The 17,854-nt window shown below is 46.2% G+C and overlaps 1 protein-coding gene across 1 annotated transcript; it reads left to right on the forward strand.

Annotated features, from left to right (window-relative positions):
- The first annotated feature begins 2,266 nt into the window (after positions 1–2,266).
- Positions 2,267–17,158, forward strand: LOC137521915 (alpha-tectorin-like). The gene is made up of 3 exons (XM_068241792.1): positions 2,267–2,623; positions 9,330–9,622; positions 16,938–17,158. Exons 1-3 carry the CDS (start codon positions 2,330–2,332, stop codon positions 16,966–16,968), a joined length of 618 nt encoding a protein of 205 aa, XP_068097893.1. The 5' UTR covers positions 2,267–2,329; the 3' UTR covers positions 16,969–17,158.
- The last annotated feature ends 696 nt before the right edge of the window (positions 17,159–17,854 follow it).

A 17,854-nucleotide genomic window follows, 5' to 3' on the forward strand; every position in this document is an offset into this window, starting at 1 on the left:
TGGGATGCTATATGCAGATTGCACAGTGGAGGGTGCTTAAGCATGTCTAGCTACCACCAGGGGCGTAGCAATAGGAGGTGCAGAGGTTGTGACCACATCAGGGCCCTTAGGCCAGAGGAGCCCTGAGGGGCCCTCCCTTAACTACAGTATTAGCTCTCTATTGGTCCTGTGCTCATAATATTCACTTCTATAGATACTTTGAATAGTGGTAATTATTAACAAAACTGTTCCCCACCCCCTTCTTGTACCTCTGACACTGTAGTTGCCATTAGCAGGTTTTTTGTGCACCGTAATAATTATTATGTATTGAGTGCTTTGGGGGGGGGGGGGGGCCCAATGTAAAAGTTGCATCAGGGCCCACAGCTCCTTAGCTACGCCACTGGCTACCTCTCCTTGCTCTGGCTTGCATCCTCTAGTAGTGTTCTTGGCAGCTTTCTGAACTGGCCACTAGAGCTCCAGGCTCACTGTGATCACATGAGAGAACTGCAGGCTCACTGCGGTCACATGACAGGGGGCCTGGAACTCTCGCAGTCAGTTCAGAAGTTGCATAGGGTTAGACGATGCAACCCAGAGTGAGCAGAGGTAGATATAAACATTGAAGCACGCTTGGCAGCACATTATATATTCTATATAATTATATATTATACATTTTTTTTTTCTTGTTTAAATGTATGTATGTATCTATACATGCTCAGCGATTGTAGCCATAATTATGGCCCATAATCATAATGTAATTTGAATATCTATTTGTAATTAGGATCATAATTGTAATTACAGCAATTACAGTGTAGCGATCGCTATTTGTACAGTAATTTGCCAACAGTAGATACTGTATCCCTTCATATTTAAGCATATACCTTAAGGGATAGAGGGATGGATGCAACATATACAAGAAGTTAATAAGTTTTAGAACAGATAAAAATGAGTGCGTTTTACTGAATAGGTTTGAAAGAAGCAACAGTGACTGGATAAAATGGCTCAGGCCAGATTATAGGCCTGACTGATCTAGAGAGATTTAGGCAGGGAGTTCCAGAAGAGAGAAGAAGCATGTGAGAAATCCTGTATTATATGTGGGAATGAGAAGAGGTGATTGGGGTGGATGAGGGGAGATGAGCATCAGTACTAAGCAGGTTACACTTAGGATGGTACCTGTAAATTAATGTATTAATTTATGTTGGGGCCAGGTTGGAGAGAGCTAACAGTATGAACTGAACCTTTCATTTGCTGGGCAATAAGTGATCAATATTTGCTCCTTCTTAGGTGATGGACCTAAGAAGGAGATACTAGGATTCTATTTTGGACTTCGGGTGATATACTACTTTAATTCAAGGATTTTGAAATATAACTTTAAAGGCTTTAGAGGTGGACATAGGCCTGTGCAGGCTGTGAAGCCAAACAGTGGCCTCATGTCTTCTACGGTCCATGCAGCTGAACCACAGTTAGAGCCTGATCATCCTTTAGGCTCTTCTCCATGTATTTCTCTCTGTAAACCGCGAGGAACGGGGATATTTTCTTGTGACCCAGTCATACACAAGTATAAAATGTGTGCTATATAACACAGTGCCTACAGAATGTTACCCAGGTTCATGCACTTTTATCCTATTGACATTATTTTGATCCAAACATGGTTTGTTATGTTGAAATTTGAAATTGAAATAGCCATATTTCCGGAAATCTGCATTTCGGATGGGAAATTGGTAATCATAGTACAGTAATCAGAATTCCGTTGAAAATTTGAGATACCAATAACCGGGAATTTTAGGCTAATCACAGCATTTGGAATGAATAAGCCAGTCAGAGAATCAGATAGTATATCTGGAAACTCAGAATGATTCTGTAGAAAAACTGAACCGTCATTACCGCATGGCAATATCGATTCAGATCAGATTTCCAATCATTTTCTGATCATTTTCCAATTCTGCACCGCAGCATACTAAATAGATAGGTTCAATCATTATACTGCAGACATGAGATTGGAATCGGATTCCGATTTGAAACGGATTCTGATCGGAATCAGAAGCGGTATTGGATTTAATTTGTAATCGGTATCGCAATGCAGTAATCAGATTTTTTTATGGAATTGGAAATCAGGATTTCTCTAATCTGTTATGACCATGGCCACTCACATGGGGGCCCCTTAATTTATTCTGCACAGGGGCTCACTGCTGGCTTTGTCCGCCACTGCATCTTCCAATGTTTTTCATGTACAGTATTATTGCAATAATAATTATTTAACACAAGTATTTATTTTCAGGATGGCAGCAGCTTTGTGAACTCGGACTGCACCCAGAAATGCACGTGCCAGTCTGGAGTGGTGACCTGCCAACCCATGGCATGCAAGAGCACTGAGCGCTGTCAAGTCCGATATGGAGTGCGCAATTGCTACAGCATACAAGCAGATTGCCTGATTACGTCGGCAACCTTCTCCACTTTTGATGGAGCATCAGGAGGTCCGGTGCCTCTGGGAGCTTTTGTGGTGATCTCCATATGCAACTACTGCCGCAGCTGGTTCCGAGTCGTGGCGGATGTTCAAAAATGTGCCCCTAATGATCAAGCAGTCACTAGGATCCATATAATGTCCCCTAATGGCCTTATAACAATATCGAAGGACAAAGAAGCATGGGTAGGTGATCAAGTAAAAAAAAAAAATTAAGTTAATTGTACAATTTGACTTCATGAAAACCACACCCTAAGCACTTATTGGATACTATGGTACAAGTAGGTAGGTATGGCTTATGTAGAGCATTAAGAAGATCAAGAAAGGTGTACAGGACCACATGGACAGGTCCTGGATAGAAGGTATATTCCCCCTGCCTATATCGTATGGTCTCATTACATTCTGTCTGTATCCGGAAATGAGTCCAGGTGGTGAGGTGGATAGAACGGGTGGACCGCTCACTCCACCCGGACAGGGACAGATCTAGACCAAGTTGCGCCTGGGGCAAGGTCAGGTTTTGGCGCCTATGCTCTTATCCCTACTGTTCGAGGGTGGCGATTTACTGAACTCCCCCATGTGGCGACCCCCCCGCAGCCATCCCCTGCCCGGTGTAAGTATACATTATTTATTTATTTATTGTATTTATGAAGCGCCAACATATTACGCAGCGCTGGACATTAGTTTAGGTTACAGACAATACTTAGGGGTGACATACAGCAAAATGACAATACCTGAATACAAGAAAGACCAGATCTTGCAGCACAGTATGAGTACAAGGTAATGCTTAGTCACTGGAGGGTAGCATGGAGCTTAGGCAAGTTAGGTTCACTCAGATGCATATCATGGGTTCACAGTAATGGAGGTGCATGATCAGGTAGGACACAAAAGGAGGAGGACCCTGCCCAAAGACTTACAATCTAGAGGGAGAGGTAAGGACACGAATGGTAGGGGACCAGAGTTTAGCTGTGGGTTTAGAGCACTTGTAAGGGGTAGTAGGCCAGAGTGAAAAGGTGAGTGTTGGGGGCCTTCTTGAAGATGTTGAAGGAGGGGGCTGCCCTAATGGGTGGAGGGAGTTCCATAGTGTTGGAGTAGCTCTTGAGAATTCCTGGAGGCGTGCATGGGACTGGGTGATGCGGGGGGCGGTTAGACAAAGTTCATTGGAAGAGCGGAGAGAGCGGCTAGGTGTGTATCTCTGAGTAAGATCGGAAATGTAGGTTGGACAGGTTTTGTGGACAGATTTGTAGGTCAGACACAGTATCTTGAATCTGATTCTGGACTGGATAGGAAGCCAGTGGAGGGATTCAAGGAGGGGATCTGTCGTGGTAGAGTGATGGGAGCAGTGGATAATTCTGGCTGGCGCATTCATGATGGACTGCAGTGGGGCTGTTCGGGTCATAGGGAGACCAGACAGAAGGGCATTGCAGTAGTCAAGGCGGGAAATTATGAGGGCATGGATGAGGAATTTGGTGGTGGCAGAGGTCAGGAAAGGGCGAATCATACAGATGTCACGAAGGTGGAAGTTGCAGGACTTTGTGAGGTTTTGGATGTGGGGAGTGAAGGGGAGTGCAGAGTGCAGAGTCCAGGGTGACACCCAGACAGCGGTCTTGAAAGGTAGGACAAATGGTAGTGTGGTTAACAGTGACATGCACATCTGGGAGGTTCATGGATAACCGGGGTGGGAAGATCATAAATTCCGTTTTGTCTAGATTTAGTTTCAGGAACCTAGCGGACATCCAGGAGGAGATGGCTGATAGCCAGGAGGAGACCTTGTCCATGGTAATGGTGGATATGTCAGGGGTGTGGAGGTAGATATGGGTGTCATCTGCATACAGGTGATAGTTAAAACCCATGGAGGAGATAACCTTGCCAATGGAGGACGTGTATAGGGTGAACAGTAGGGGCCAGCAAGGACTGAGCCTTGGGGGACTCCCACCGAGAGGTGGTTGGGGGTGGATGAGGACTCATTGAAGGCGGTCGTGAAGGAGCGGTTAGAGAGGTAGGATGAAAGCCAGGTCAGGGCGAGATCGTGAATGCCCATGGACTGGAGGGACTGGAGGAGTAGGGGATGATCTACTGTGTCTACCGAGCCTTCGATCCTGTGGATGTCACACAAGCTCTGCAGCTCCTTCTTCTCTGATGGGACTCAGACACGCGGCTTAGTGACGTCACCAAGCAGAGTGCCTGTGTCCTCAGCAGGGAAGACGGAGCTGCAACGCAGACCTTGTGTGACATCCATCCGCAGGATCGAAGGCTCGGTATGTACTATTACACCGAACAGGGGATGGCTGCTAGTAAATCGCCACCCTCGGAGATGAATGAAAGGGGGATTGCAACAAAAAGGGGGGGGATAGAACAGGGGGAATGCTGCAAAGGAGCTAGAGATCTCCCTGCTGGTAATGACGAGTCTCACTCGTCATTACCAGCGACACATAAGCCCAGACGTGCCGACGCGTCACTCGCCCGCCTATCAATGCTGCCAACTGGCAAGTGTTTATTTCCCCGTCCAAGTTTTGCCGCCTTTTTAAGAACTCAACAAACTGTGCCTGGGGCAAGATACCCGGATATCTCCCAGGAAAGCTGTGCGGGGGGGTCAATCTTACCAGAATGACGTCTTCTTTGGGTCCGTACGTGTCGCCTCCCAAGATGCGTTCCAAGCGCCGCATGCACCAGTCACGTAACTACAAACACTTCCTCCTTCCGGGTTGGAGGAGGAAGTGTTTTTAGTCACGTGACCGGCTCATGCGGCGCTTGGAACGTATCATGGGAGGCGACATGTACGGACCCGAAGAAGACGTCATTCTGGTAAGATTGACGTCCCCCCCCCCCTCCCGCACAGCTTTCCTGGGAGATATCCGGATAGCAACTATCCGGATGTCTCCCGGGTTGGATTTGAGCAGCCCTGATTAGGGGTGATAAGTAGCTTGCACATGCAAGCTCCTTATCACTTGGCCATCACAAGAGAACTGCTGGTAAATCCTATTGACGGTTTCACTTGTACATTGGCCAATGCTGGATTTACCATAAGGCACTGTAGCAGGGGCGTAACTAGGCCCCAACAGGCCCCCTGCAAAATTTCAGAGTGCCCCCCCCCTCCCCCTGGGGCCCGCTCGGGGCCATTTTGTGGGGGCTGGAGGGGTGGCAGCATGAGGGGAAAGCCTTGGCCACAGTCGGTGGGGAGAGAGGAAGTCCCCCCCCCTCTCCCTCACCTCGAGGCTCTCCCCTCTGCGCTCCCCTCCAGCTAAAGTTATAGTGTGGGCAGCGGGCAGCGGCGGGGAGATACATACCTTCCGTGTGTTCCACTGCATGATCTTCGCTCTGGCGTCTGACGTCACTTCCGGAAGTGACGTCACTCCCGGAAGTGACGTCAGATGCCAGAGCGAAGATTATGCGGTGGAACGCAAGGAAGGTATGTATCTGCCCACCGCTGCCCAGCCACACTATTACTTTAGCTGGAGGGGAGCGCAGAGGGGAGAGCCCCGAGGTGAGGGAGATGGGGGGAACTTCCCCTCTCCCCACCGACTGTGGCCAAGGCTTTCCCCTCATGCTGCCACCCCTCCAGCTCCCACAAAACGGCCCCGTGCGGGCCCCAGGGTGGGGGGGGCGGGCCCCCCCGCAGGCGCAGTGGCTGCAGGGCCCATAGGTACACCAGTGCACTGTAGGCAAATGCCTACAGGCACCTGATGATGGAAAGGTGGCTCCCTCCCCTCCCTCCTTCCCTATGCAGAGTCCTGAAGAGAGTGTAAATGAGAGGTAACCCACCTGGCTCTCTGCATTTCACTAAGGAGATCCCAGTCAGGGGCACCTCTAGCTACTTAATACTGAGGTTCCTCTACCTACCTAATACTTGGGGGCACCTCTAGCTCCTTAAAGGACTTACGAGGCCAAATTATTAAAAAAAAGTTAAAAAAGTGAAGTACCTGCATCTCTTTAAAAGCCATCCGCTCCCTCCGTGTCATTCCGCCGGGTCCCTGCCGCTCAATAGACCCCCCGGCCTGTCACGACCGCAGGGCCCCGGGTCGGGCTCTCCTGCCTCTGCCAATATGGCCGCCGGAGCTGGCCACAGCTGCGCAGTCTGCACCTGCCGCGTGTGCGGCTGCGCAGCTCTAGGGCCGACCCGGGCCCTACGGTCGTGACAGGCCGGGGGGTCTATTGAGCGGCAGGGACCCGTGGATGGCGTCCTCCGTGTCTTTTAAAGAGATGCAGGTACTTCACTTTTTTAACTTTTTTTTTAATAATTTGGCCTCGTAAGTCCATTAAAGGTTACCAGATGTCGTAGAAAACCTACAATGAAGTGGATAGGGGAGCAAGAGCTTATATTTATACATTCCGCTCAGTCAGCCACCATTCTCCTGTAATCCTTCTTGGTTTGATTTGTCCATGTTCAAGTTGCATACATTTGCATACAAAACTTGCATAATGATGCATCAATTCAAATTATTTGCATCTCATTAACAATCCCTATTTGTAAGGGCCCGTTTCCACTTCTGCTGCACGTGTCTGCGAGACGCGTGGCGGCATTTCCGGGTCTGCGGATACGCACACGAATCCTATCCCACGGCTATGGGATTTGCACCAATTCGGATAGAAATGCTAACGCAAGCGATTCAGCCGGCGGTGCTATTGTTTCCTATGGTAGAGTTTCCCCGAGCGATTTGCCAGTGGGGAAACTCTGCGTATTTGGTGCGGCAACCACGCAAGTGGAAATGGGCCCTTACATAGGCAAAAAGTTTAAATGTAAATGATTTGTTCCTGAGAAAGCATAGGGAAAAAGTTTTAGAAACTATTATACAGATTATAGAAATGATTATTTGTTAAATAATGGGCTATTGTAATTGATAAAGTTGGAAATGAATGGTAAAGATAAAGGGCTTGATTCACTAAACCCTGATAACTCAAATATCACACCTTATCAAAGATATCACACCTTATCAAAGCAAACACACCTTATCAGAGTAGCATAGTGAGCGCTCCAAACGTATGTCTGCTAATTGGCAATGGCACTCGTCCTGCCTTGAGCCCCTGCGGGTTCCTAGCACTCGCTATGCTACTCTGACAAGGCGTGTTAACTTTAATAAGGAGTGATATCTTTGATAAGGTGTGACATTTGAGTTATCACGGTTTAGTGAATCAAGCCCAAAAAGCGATATAGTTGTTTTATATTTATGCAGCGCCCTTTTGATACAGTTAGCGCCAATAGAAAAAAATGTGTTCAATGTAAGAGAACACAAGACACTGGCACTAAATGCAGCAGGGATGGATACTGCCACGCTGGGCTTACTTGCAGCGTGCTCTAGTAGTAGTCCACAGATCCAGTCGAGAAAGACAGGAGAAAGACGGGCACAGCTGCCTAAAATACCCTTTATTGTGGCTGGATAGACACAAAAGATTTTTCCCCCCACTGCTGTAATCTTTTGGGTCTACCCAGCCACAATAAAGGGTATTTTAAGCAGCTGTGCCCATCTTTCTCTTCTCTTTGACTGAATCTGAGAAAAAAAGGTTTGTATTGATTTGAATGGGGCGTCCTTTTTAATAAGTACCATTATTACATGTTTTGACCATGTGAAAATGGCATATGGCCCAGGACACTAAAGGTAGCCATACACTGGTCGATTTGCCATCAGATCGACCAACAGACAGATCCCTCACTGATCAAATCTGATCAGAGAGGGATCGTATGGCTGCCTTTACTGAAAACAGATTGTGAATTGATTTCAGCATGAAACCGATTACAATCTGTGAAGCTGTCGCCCCCCCCCCCCCCCCTACATACATTACCTGATCCGGCCGGCGCGAGTCCCCCGGTCTCCACTGTCTCTTCTCCACTCCGAGCTCCAGGACTGCTGCTTCACTAAACTTCCTGTCTGGGGGAAGTTTAAACAGTAGAGGGCACTATACTGTTTAAACTTCCTGCCGGGACAGGAAGTTGAGTGAAGCCAGCCGGACCCGGAGCCCAGCGCGGAGAAGAGGACAGTGGAGAGAGCGGGGATATGCACCTGCGGAACAGGTAATGTATTGCAGCTAGCGTCGGTCGTCAGACATTCGCACGCCGCTATCGATGTGCTCCCGAACCGCCGGCAATCGAGCGCAATCTTCCGCACGGACGGATTGATGGGAATCGACGGGAACAATTGATTTTGGACAGAAATTTATCGTTCTGTCAGCATTTGCGCATTGATTTCACAGCAGATTCGATCACAGTGATCGAATCTGCTGTACTGTACATCGGCGGGAAAATCGTTAGGTGTATGGGCCCCGTAAGGCCCCATTCACACTGCATGAGTTGCTGTCCGGATTTCAGCAGCACATGCAGGAGGCAGACACGCACAACTTCAGACAGTGCATAGACTGCACTGACAGATGTTAACACTGCATGCGTTCTGGACCAGTGCGGTTACCAAAACGCGCGGTTGACCCATTCACTTTCAGTGAATGGGATCAGCCATGCAATGCATAGAAACGCAGATGGCGTGCGTTTGTATGCGTTGCGTTCCGAATGCACGGCCATCTGCGTTTCATGATGTGACTGTAGCCTCAGATATGCAAGTTTATGCATAATTCACCTATAGTAATGCCTGACTTTTTGAGTGCTCTTTTGACTTTTTGGCATGTGGATACACGTTTTCCTTACGCATCCTAAAACTGGAAAAATTAGAACTCAAAGATATTATTTTGTTTCCTTTTAAAAATAATGGTTTAAAGTTGGAGATGTGTGTGTGACAAAAACATTTGTAATTAAATGATGATACATAAGTTTGAAGAAAAAATCATTCTATGGGGTGACAACACAGGTCTGACAATTGGCCCTAACCAAATAAAATGATAAAAAATAAAAAAGTGAAGTCCTATTTTTATAATAGTTACTAACTGTACGTTTTGTTTTTCATTATTTTAGTTGAATGGAGTGCCAATTCCACTTTCATTAAATGTGTCAAATTCGATATCAGTCATAGTCAGCAGTACAAGCACATCTGTCGTTGTCCAGATCGGTCAGTACGTGACCATTGTACTAAACACTAACGGAGAGGTAAAAGTAACCGTCAGAGATGGAATATCAGAAGAACTGTGTGGTGCTTGTGGAAAGTTTAATGGTGTGTTAGCAGATGATTTTCAGACTCCAGATGGAACAAGTGTTACTGGCATCCAACAGCTCATTGAATCTTGGACAGCAAAAGACATAACCAGCTGGTAAGTAAAAATAGTCCAACAAAAACAAGAACAACAACAAAAACATAACTAACTAAAAAAAAAATCACCTCTGGAGTACATAAAAAACACCGATGTACGCTAATAATCTTCATTGTAAGAATCTTCTCTGGAGCCCCAAATGGGCTGGTTTCCTGTGTGTATCTCTGCCCCCTTTCCCAATATGGCAGTGGCCTTTCTCTATGTGATATAGAAAGCAGTGGTGCTCATCTGGATTCCGGATATCCGGTCTAACCCAGATATCCGACCATTTTTCAGCTATCCGATTCGGATTCCAGATACCGGATTTCTGTAGAAATCCAGATAGCTATCTGCAGATAGTTTGCTGGCAATGCGGATATCCGCAGAAATCCGACTATTGAGATACTGTAAGAGGTCCAGGGCATCATTGAGCCAATCAGAGGGCTCCCAGCAGAAGCCCTAGCAACTAATCACAGAGGGAAACCCTGGCCAGCCCCACCTGACCTCATTGAGCCAATCAGAGGGCTCCCAGCCTAAGCCCTGGCACCCAATCACAGAAAGGAACACTGGCCAGCCCCCCTGTATAATAAGGAGGGCTGCCATGATGAGACAGATCGTCCCTTGCTTGTGAATGCTCACTGAGAGACATGTTCCAGTGCTGCTGGCCCAGCAAGTGCTGTACACAGTGATAAACCTAAAGCTGTTCAGTGATTAACCCATTCACTATCCCTACACTATTGTTGTATTGTTAATTATCTTGATTTAATTGTGTAACAGTCAGAGTGTGTGCTCCAGGGCTGCTGCAGCTGCTATGTGTCTGTGTGTGTGCTGTGCACAGACCAGGCCAGCTGCTGCCTGCTGGACAGCTATTAGCCCTAGCTAGCTACAGTATAGGTTAGGTGAGGGATTAGAGAATAGGATTACTGTGTTAGTGTGTAGTTAGTACTGTAGAACTGCAGTCAGTGCTAGTAGTTGTTAGAGTAGTAGTACTACTGTGTTAGCTTACTACAGAACTGCTGTGATGCTGAGCAGTGCCAGTGTGAGAGTTAGTGTCTTCTCCTCTGCAGTCTGACTGTCACTCGGCACGTGGCACTTGGCACATGGCCCTTGGCAATTGGCACGTGTAACGTGGCACTATGCACGTGGCAGGTGGCACTTTGCACGTGGCACTTGGCACTTGGCACGTGGCACTTTGCACGTGGCACTTTGCACGTGGCAGGTGGCACTTTGCATTTTGCACGTGGCACTTTGCTCTTGGCAAGTGGTACTTTGCATGTGGCACTTTGCACGTGGAACTTGTCACGTGGCACATACAAAGTGCCACGTGCAAAGTTCAAAGTGCCACGTGCAAAGTGCCACGTGCCACGTCCAGTATGCTCCTGGCAGATGTTACACCTGCTGCTGCTGCATTGCCCTGCTCCTGCTGCCTTTGCTGCTCCCACCGCCAGGGTGTCACAGGCCACTGCTGCTGTGCTCATACCACCTATATTTAACCTAAAACACAATATAATTTTGTGGAGGTGTCTGGGCTGAAAACTGCCATATCCCAGTTGTGCGGTTGGATTTTGGACACAATGTGGGCTGCACGACCACTGTCTGGAACCTAGTCCTGATGTTAATTGACAGCCATTTTTTTTTTTTGGGGGGGGGGGGGTTTAAGTCCCCACATCATCAATTAGTGTTCCCCTTTAAAAAATTATGATGCTACATGCCTCATTTACCCTAAAAAACGTTTTTAAAGCAATTTAAAGGCCACTTCCGGTTTTTCTATCCAGTTATCCAAATTTGCCCGGATATCCCAGGTACTGGGGTCGAATACCCGATTCTATTCGGATACCCAAAAGGTCAGATCCGAATATCCGATCTGGATATCTCGGTATTTAGATCCGGGTCAATCCGGATTTTTAAAAGGGGTATCCGAGCTTCCCTGATAGAAAGCGACAATGTCTTTCTTGCCAATGGGGTGAAACTACATGCAGGAGCCTGGCTGATTTTCTATTAGAGATGGCCTGAACTGTTCGCCGGAGGACAGTTGCCGGCGAATTTCCGCTGTCCACGTTGGGAAAGCATTTGGCCTGTGTTCTTGTTCCTCTCTGACTACTTGCTGAAAGCACCCCAAATAGCCCTTTTGAGGGCCAGTACATCGGTCTCCTGTTTTTTATTTTGTGTGTGACACTCCACAGCCCACTGACAACCATTGCTGTGCACACTACTGCTATTGTGGCCACATTAAGTTGCAGGCACAGTACCACTCCATTGTTTTTTTTATTCATTGTATTCCGACAGAACTATTGCATCTCTCTGTGTGAGACACTCCACAGCCCACTAAGCTTTTATTATTATTATTATTATTTTTATTATTTATTGTATTTATAAAGCGCCAACATATTACGCAGCGCTGGACATTAATTTAGGTTACAGACAATATTTAGGGGTGACATACAGCAATATGACAATACAGGAATACAAGAAAACCAGATCACACAGCACAGTATGAGTACCAGGTAATGCTTAGTCAGTCACTGGAGGGGAGCATGGAAATTAGGCAAGTTAGGTTCACTCAGATGCATAGCATGGGTTCACAGTAATGGAGGTGCAAGTTTAGGTAGCACACAAAAGGATGAGGACCCTGCCCAAAGGCTTACAATCTAGAGGGAGAGGTAAGGACACGAAAGGTAGGGGACCAGAGTTCAGCTGCGGGTTTAGAGCAATTGTGAGGGGTGGTAGGCCAGAGTGAAAAGGTGAGTTTTGAGGGCCTTCTTGAAGGTGTTGAAGGAGGGGGCTGCCCTAGTGGGTGGAGGTAGGGAGCTCCATAGTGTTGGAGCGGCTCTTGAGAAGTCTTGGAGGCGTGCATGGGACTGGGTGATGTAGGGGATGGTCAGGCGAAGTTCATTGGAGGAGCGGAGTGAGCGGCTTGGTGTGTATCTCTGAGTAAGACCAGAAATGTAGGTTGGACAGGTTTTGTGGACGGATTTGTAGGTCAGACACAATATCTTGAAATGGGAACAGTAATAGTATGTGCAGTTTATTTTGCATTTTTTCATTAAAGGACAATTATAGATTAAAGCAACTTTTTAAGAAATGCTGTATGTGAGGGCACACATTGCCACAAGTACTAGGAGCAATTTCTCCCCTCACACAGCTCTGTGCTGCAAAATCATCCTAACAACTTCAGATACAAGAAGGTGTCGGTTCTGCAGGACTAGACCATGTTCCTGCAAGGGGGGGGGGGGTGGGGGCAGCTGGTGTTGGGTGCTATTAAGCTCTCAGTGTATAGTCTAGTAATCACCTAGTTGAAAGAATCTTATTCAGGTGGTGGTATGGGGCTAAGATTCCAGCAATGTGTATTTATTGTCTTCACTTATCTGACTGCTTACAAAGCCATTATCTGTGTGTGTTTACCAATGTTTCCCTCCCTCCCAGCGTGGACAGCACTGAACAGACAAGGCTTTGTAATTACATGCTGCAGAACCAGAAGTGTAACAAGACAAGCAGCCAGTAAGGAGTGGTGTATACAACCCCTGACTGCTAATTATATTGCAGCAATATTACAGCACAACTAGATAACTGTTATGTCCTCTGATCAGCTTGTTTTCCCCAAATTCTCCTGCGTAGACTCCCTTCTTGTCCTCTCCGGCTGCTCCATTCACTTGATGCCCCCTTTCCCCCAGTAAATGGCCCGGCCATGCGTGCAGCCCCCATCGTGATTCCGCAGTCAGGAACCTTCTGTTCACAGAGCACTCCTGGGTATGGGAGCACATGGGGGGGGCACACTCACTGCCGGGCTACACATGTGCAGAAGCTCATGACTGCCTGCGACTGCCCAGATTACCTAGAGGGATATCAAGTAAACGGAGAGGTCAGAGAGGATGGAAAGGGAGCCCACACACCTCATGGGGCTGTAGGATGCACCAGTTAAGTATAAATACACCCAATAATTACATCTCAGGTACACTTTAAATATCCTTAAACTGGAACAGATGGGCAGCGGTGGCAGGGGTGCAGTTGATACGCCAATAGGATAGGTAACTATCCCACAATATATTTGACAAGGGCTCTGTAGGAGAAGGGGAGGCTTTGTCAACCCTCTCGACCAATGCACACCAAAAACCTCTAGCAGATCTGCAAAACGCTAGAGGTTTTTGAAGCAGATTTCAGAGCGATTCAGGTATGTTTAAAGACGCAGATTTCAAATATTGTTACAGTAAAGCTGTTACTGAACAGCTTCTGTAACAAAAACGCCTTGAAAACCGCTCTGATCTAGCGTTTTTCAGAGCTGTTTCCCAATTTCCTATACTTTAACATCGAGACAGAAACGCCTCAGAAATCTAAAAAATGCTGCAGCCCCCGAGTTAGCGTTTGTGGAAAAAACGAGCCGCTCTGGTGTGCACCAGCCCATTCACTTTCATTAGCCAATCGGTTTTCCCCCTGCAAGCATTAAAAAAAAAACGCTCCAGAACCGCTCTGGTGTGCACCAGCCCTTACAGAGTCCTCCATATCATGTACCATGTGAGCTGGTATGTCTAGTATGATGGAGGCCTTTACAAGGTTGACTCAGGTGTACTCAGCTATCTTGGCTATACTAGCCTGCATAAGTGAAAAGGGGTGTGATGCCATTTTTTCCCCATTTTTTAAGTAAAGAATGTAGCCCCAGCTCCAAAGCTTTACCCTTTCAGCCCGCGGGTATTTTTTACATTATGGACGAGAGGAATTTTCACATTTCAGCGCTCCTCCCATTAATTCCCCAATAACTTTATCACTATGTATCACAACAATATAATCTATACCTTGTTTTTTCCACCACCAATTAGGCTTTCTTTGGGTGGTTCATTATGCTAAGAATTATTTTATTCTAAATGCATTATAATGGGAATAATAAGAAAAAATTGAAAAAAAATCATTATTTTTCAGCTTTCAACCATTATAGTTTTAAATTCATGCTACCAGTTTTTATTCATGCTAGCATAATTAAAATCCACACATTTTATTTGTCCCGGGTATTGCAATGTTAAAATTATATCCCTAGTATAATGTATGGTGACAATATTTTATATGGAAATAAAGGTGCATTCTTTCAGTTTTACATCCATCACTAATTTTTAGCCCATTTTTTAATAATTATACGCCCTCTTGACATAGATATTATTATATATTTTTTTCCCTAAAGTCAGTAGGTATATTTTACTATTTGGACACAAGATGTCATTGCCAAACAAAATTCTATGTAGCGTACAAGTACGTTAAGTAGGATACAATGTATTGCTACATTGTAACTAGGGAAGTGACAATGGAAACCTGAAATCACAGTGTTGGTGGGTAGATTAATGAATTGGAACTTTGTTCCCATTCATAAACTTTGTTTCCATTCATAAATGTAACGATCGGGAAAGGGGGGGGGGCAGAAATCACAGCGGGAGATATTGCGTCAGCTCTATGTAAGAATAAACACTGTTTTTGTTCAGTGTTTATTCTTACACAGAGCCGACGCAATAACACAGTGTTTATTCTCAGCGTTAATGTACGGATTGACACAGGGGACTTTTGTCTCCTGCAGCCAATCTCCCCCTGCTCCCGGTAACAGCGCTATTGTGGACATTTGCCTGCACAATCGCCTGCAAACCCCACAAACTGCAGGGACGTGACTAGCGCGTCCATGCGGCTCTAGACTTTAGCTTAGCATTGGGCTAAGGTCCGAGCGGCATGAATGGTTAATCAAATGTGTCTCAACCCTGCAGACTTGTATAGCCAGGATGGCTGAATTAACCTGCTTGAGGTTTAGCCATACTAGCCATACCTACCCACATCATACAAGACATGGAGGCTTTGAAAGAGGGGGTTTAACCTCCCCGGCGTTCTATTGAGATCGCCAGGGAGGCTGCGGGAGGGGTTTTTTTTAATAAAAAAAAAACTATTTCATGCAGCCAACTGAAAGTTGGCTGCATGAAAGCCCACTAGAGGGCGCTCCGGAGGCGTTCTTCCGATCGCCTCCGGCGCCCAGAATAAACAAGGAAGGCCGCAATGAGCAGCCTTCCTTGTTTGGCTTTCCTCGTTGCCATGGCGACGAGCGGAGTGACGTCATGGACGTCAGCCGACGTCCTGACGTCAGCCGCCTCCGATCCAGCCCTTAGCGCTGGCCGGAACTGATTGGTCCGGCTGCGCAGGGCTCGGGCGGCTGGGGGGACCCTCTTTCGCCGCTACTCGCGGCGGATCGCCGCAGAGCGGCGGCGATCAGGCAGCACACACGGCTGGCAAAGTGCCGGCTGCGTGTGCTGCTTTTTATTTGAAGAAAATCGGCCCAGCAGGGCCTGAGCGGCAGCCTCCGGCGGTGATGGACGAGCTGAGCTCGTCCATACCGCTCAGGAGGTTAAAATGCCTTCCTCTCTCCTACAGAGCTCTTGTCCATATTCTGGACAGGGCATTCTACCCCCACCTCTGGTGCCCAGGAGGAGGTGAGGTTGCATAGGTCCGAAGGGCTTATATTAGAATCTGGGAGCCTCCTTTAATTCTTCTATAACCTCCCTGGTGGTAACCCCGACCTGAGCTTGGAGTAGGAAAAATGAGCTGTGAGCAGTAGGTCAGGGTAGAGAATTACATTGTTTCCTATGCTGATTAGGAATCGGCGCTGCGCAGCGGGACTCCAGCCTCTGTCCCTAGCTGTTTGCAGTATTTCTGGCCGCCGGGATCCCCACATTTCCGCTCTTGTCCCGGGGACCAATCAGTGCAGCGGTTGCACGTGACATCAGTGGGGGTGAGGCTAAGTTTAAAGTGGCCATGAACTTTTTTTTTTTATGTGGCTGTATACTGTATATGTACTGTATATATATATATATATATATATATATATATATATATATATATATATATATATATATATATATATATATATATATATATATATATATGTATGCAGTCTATGTATATACATGTGTATATATACAGTATATACACAGCAGAAAACTTTTTTTAACCCTTTTTTTTTAAAATAAATAAATAGGTAGTGAGTAAAAAATGACTCAGAACCATGTAAAAGATGGGTATCTGGGATCTCCTTAGTAAAGTGAAAAGATCTCACTCATGTTTGACAGCAAAAAATGCTTCCCAGTGGGTGATAAACTTCATGGAGGGAATAACTTGCTGCCGGGCGATTGCATTACCCAAGCAAGTTCTCTTCCTCCAGGCCAGGAGATAAATGCAATTGAATTAGTCGATGGTCTTGTTGTCTGATTTTAGAACTCACTAGTGCTTAGCGATTTTTTTTGGGGGGGGGGGAGGGGATGTCGGTTGATATATGTATGCATTGGTAAAATGAGACATTTTTCTCTCTTTTTTTTCACAGTGGGCCCATCAATACACAAAACCCAGTGTAGCAGTCCAGTCTGACAGTCTGACAGCATCATAGCCCAGACCTTCATTTGAATGGGATACCAACGTGTTGATTCTAAAGCAAATCTCATTGGAATTGCCTGAAATTTAATTGACTTTCATCCAGGAATACAATAAGACTGCACAGCACAGATCTTATCGAGATGAGATGCAGAATGATCGCTTTTCACGACAATCACACTGCCATTGGCTGAAAAAATTCTAATCTATTCAAAAAATAACCGCAAGGAAAAGGATATGGAGGTTGCATTATTTTTTTTTGTTATTTTCTTTTCTTTTTTTTCTTAGTTGCCATGCCAATGATTTTCCACAGACTTTTTCGAAGCCTCTTTCACAGTGTGCCGTTAAAGTCGCACGTTAGAAAATGTTTTAACGCGGACTAACGCACAGCAATACTAAGTCCGTGCCACATTCCCAGTGCACACGTTGCGTTTGTGTGTAACGCGTCGCATTATTAGAAAGCGCTGCATGCTGTGTGTTATACACGTTATTAGCCGCGTTGGACTGTTTGCACATGCTCAGTAATGACCTGGAAGCCTATTTTTCATTACCTGTATGCCCTACTGTATGCGCCGATAACAGGGCATAGAGTTGCGTTGTGACAATTTTGGGACGTTGCGTTGTTAGTTTGCGTTGCGACTGTAACGTCGCATCAAAACGCAACATCCCAGTGTAAAAGTAGCCTAAGGGATGAGGAGGGGATCAGTAAGAATCATAATCAGCTAATTAGGATTACATGGAATTTTGCATCATTGTTTTGCAATTACACCTATACGTAATCACAAATTATTAATTCAATTAATTTTGCATAATAATTCGTGATTTGGCATGAATTTTTGTGCAATTTTCATGTAATTTTGTGCCGACTTT

This window comes from Hyperolius riggenbachi, chromosome 6, assembly GCF_040937935.1.
Source record: "Hyperolius riggenbachi isolate aHypRig1 chromosome 6, aHypRig1.pri, whole genome shotgun sequence".
Classification (NCBI taxonomy): domain Eukaryota; kingdom Metazoa; phylum Chordata; class Amphibia; order Anura; family Hyperoliidae; genus Hyperolius; species Hyperolius riggenbachi.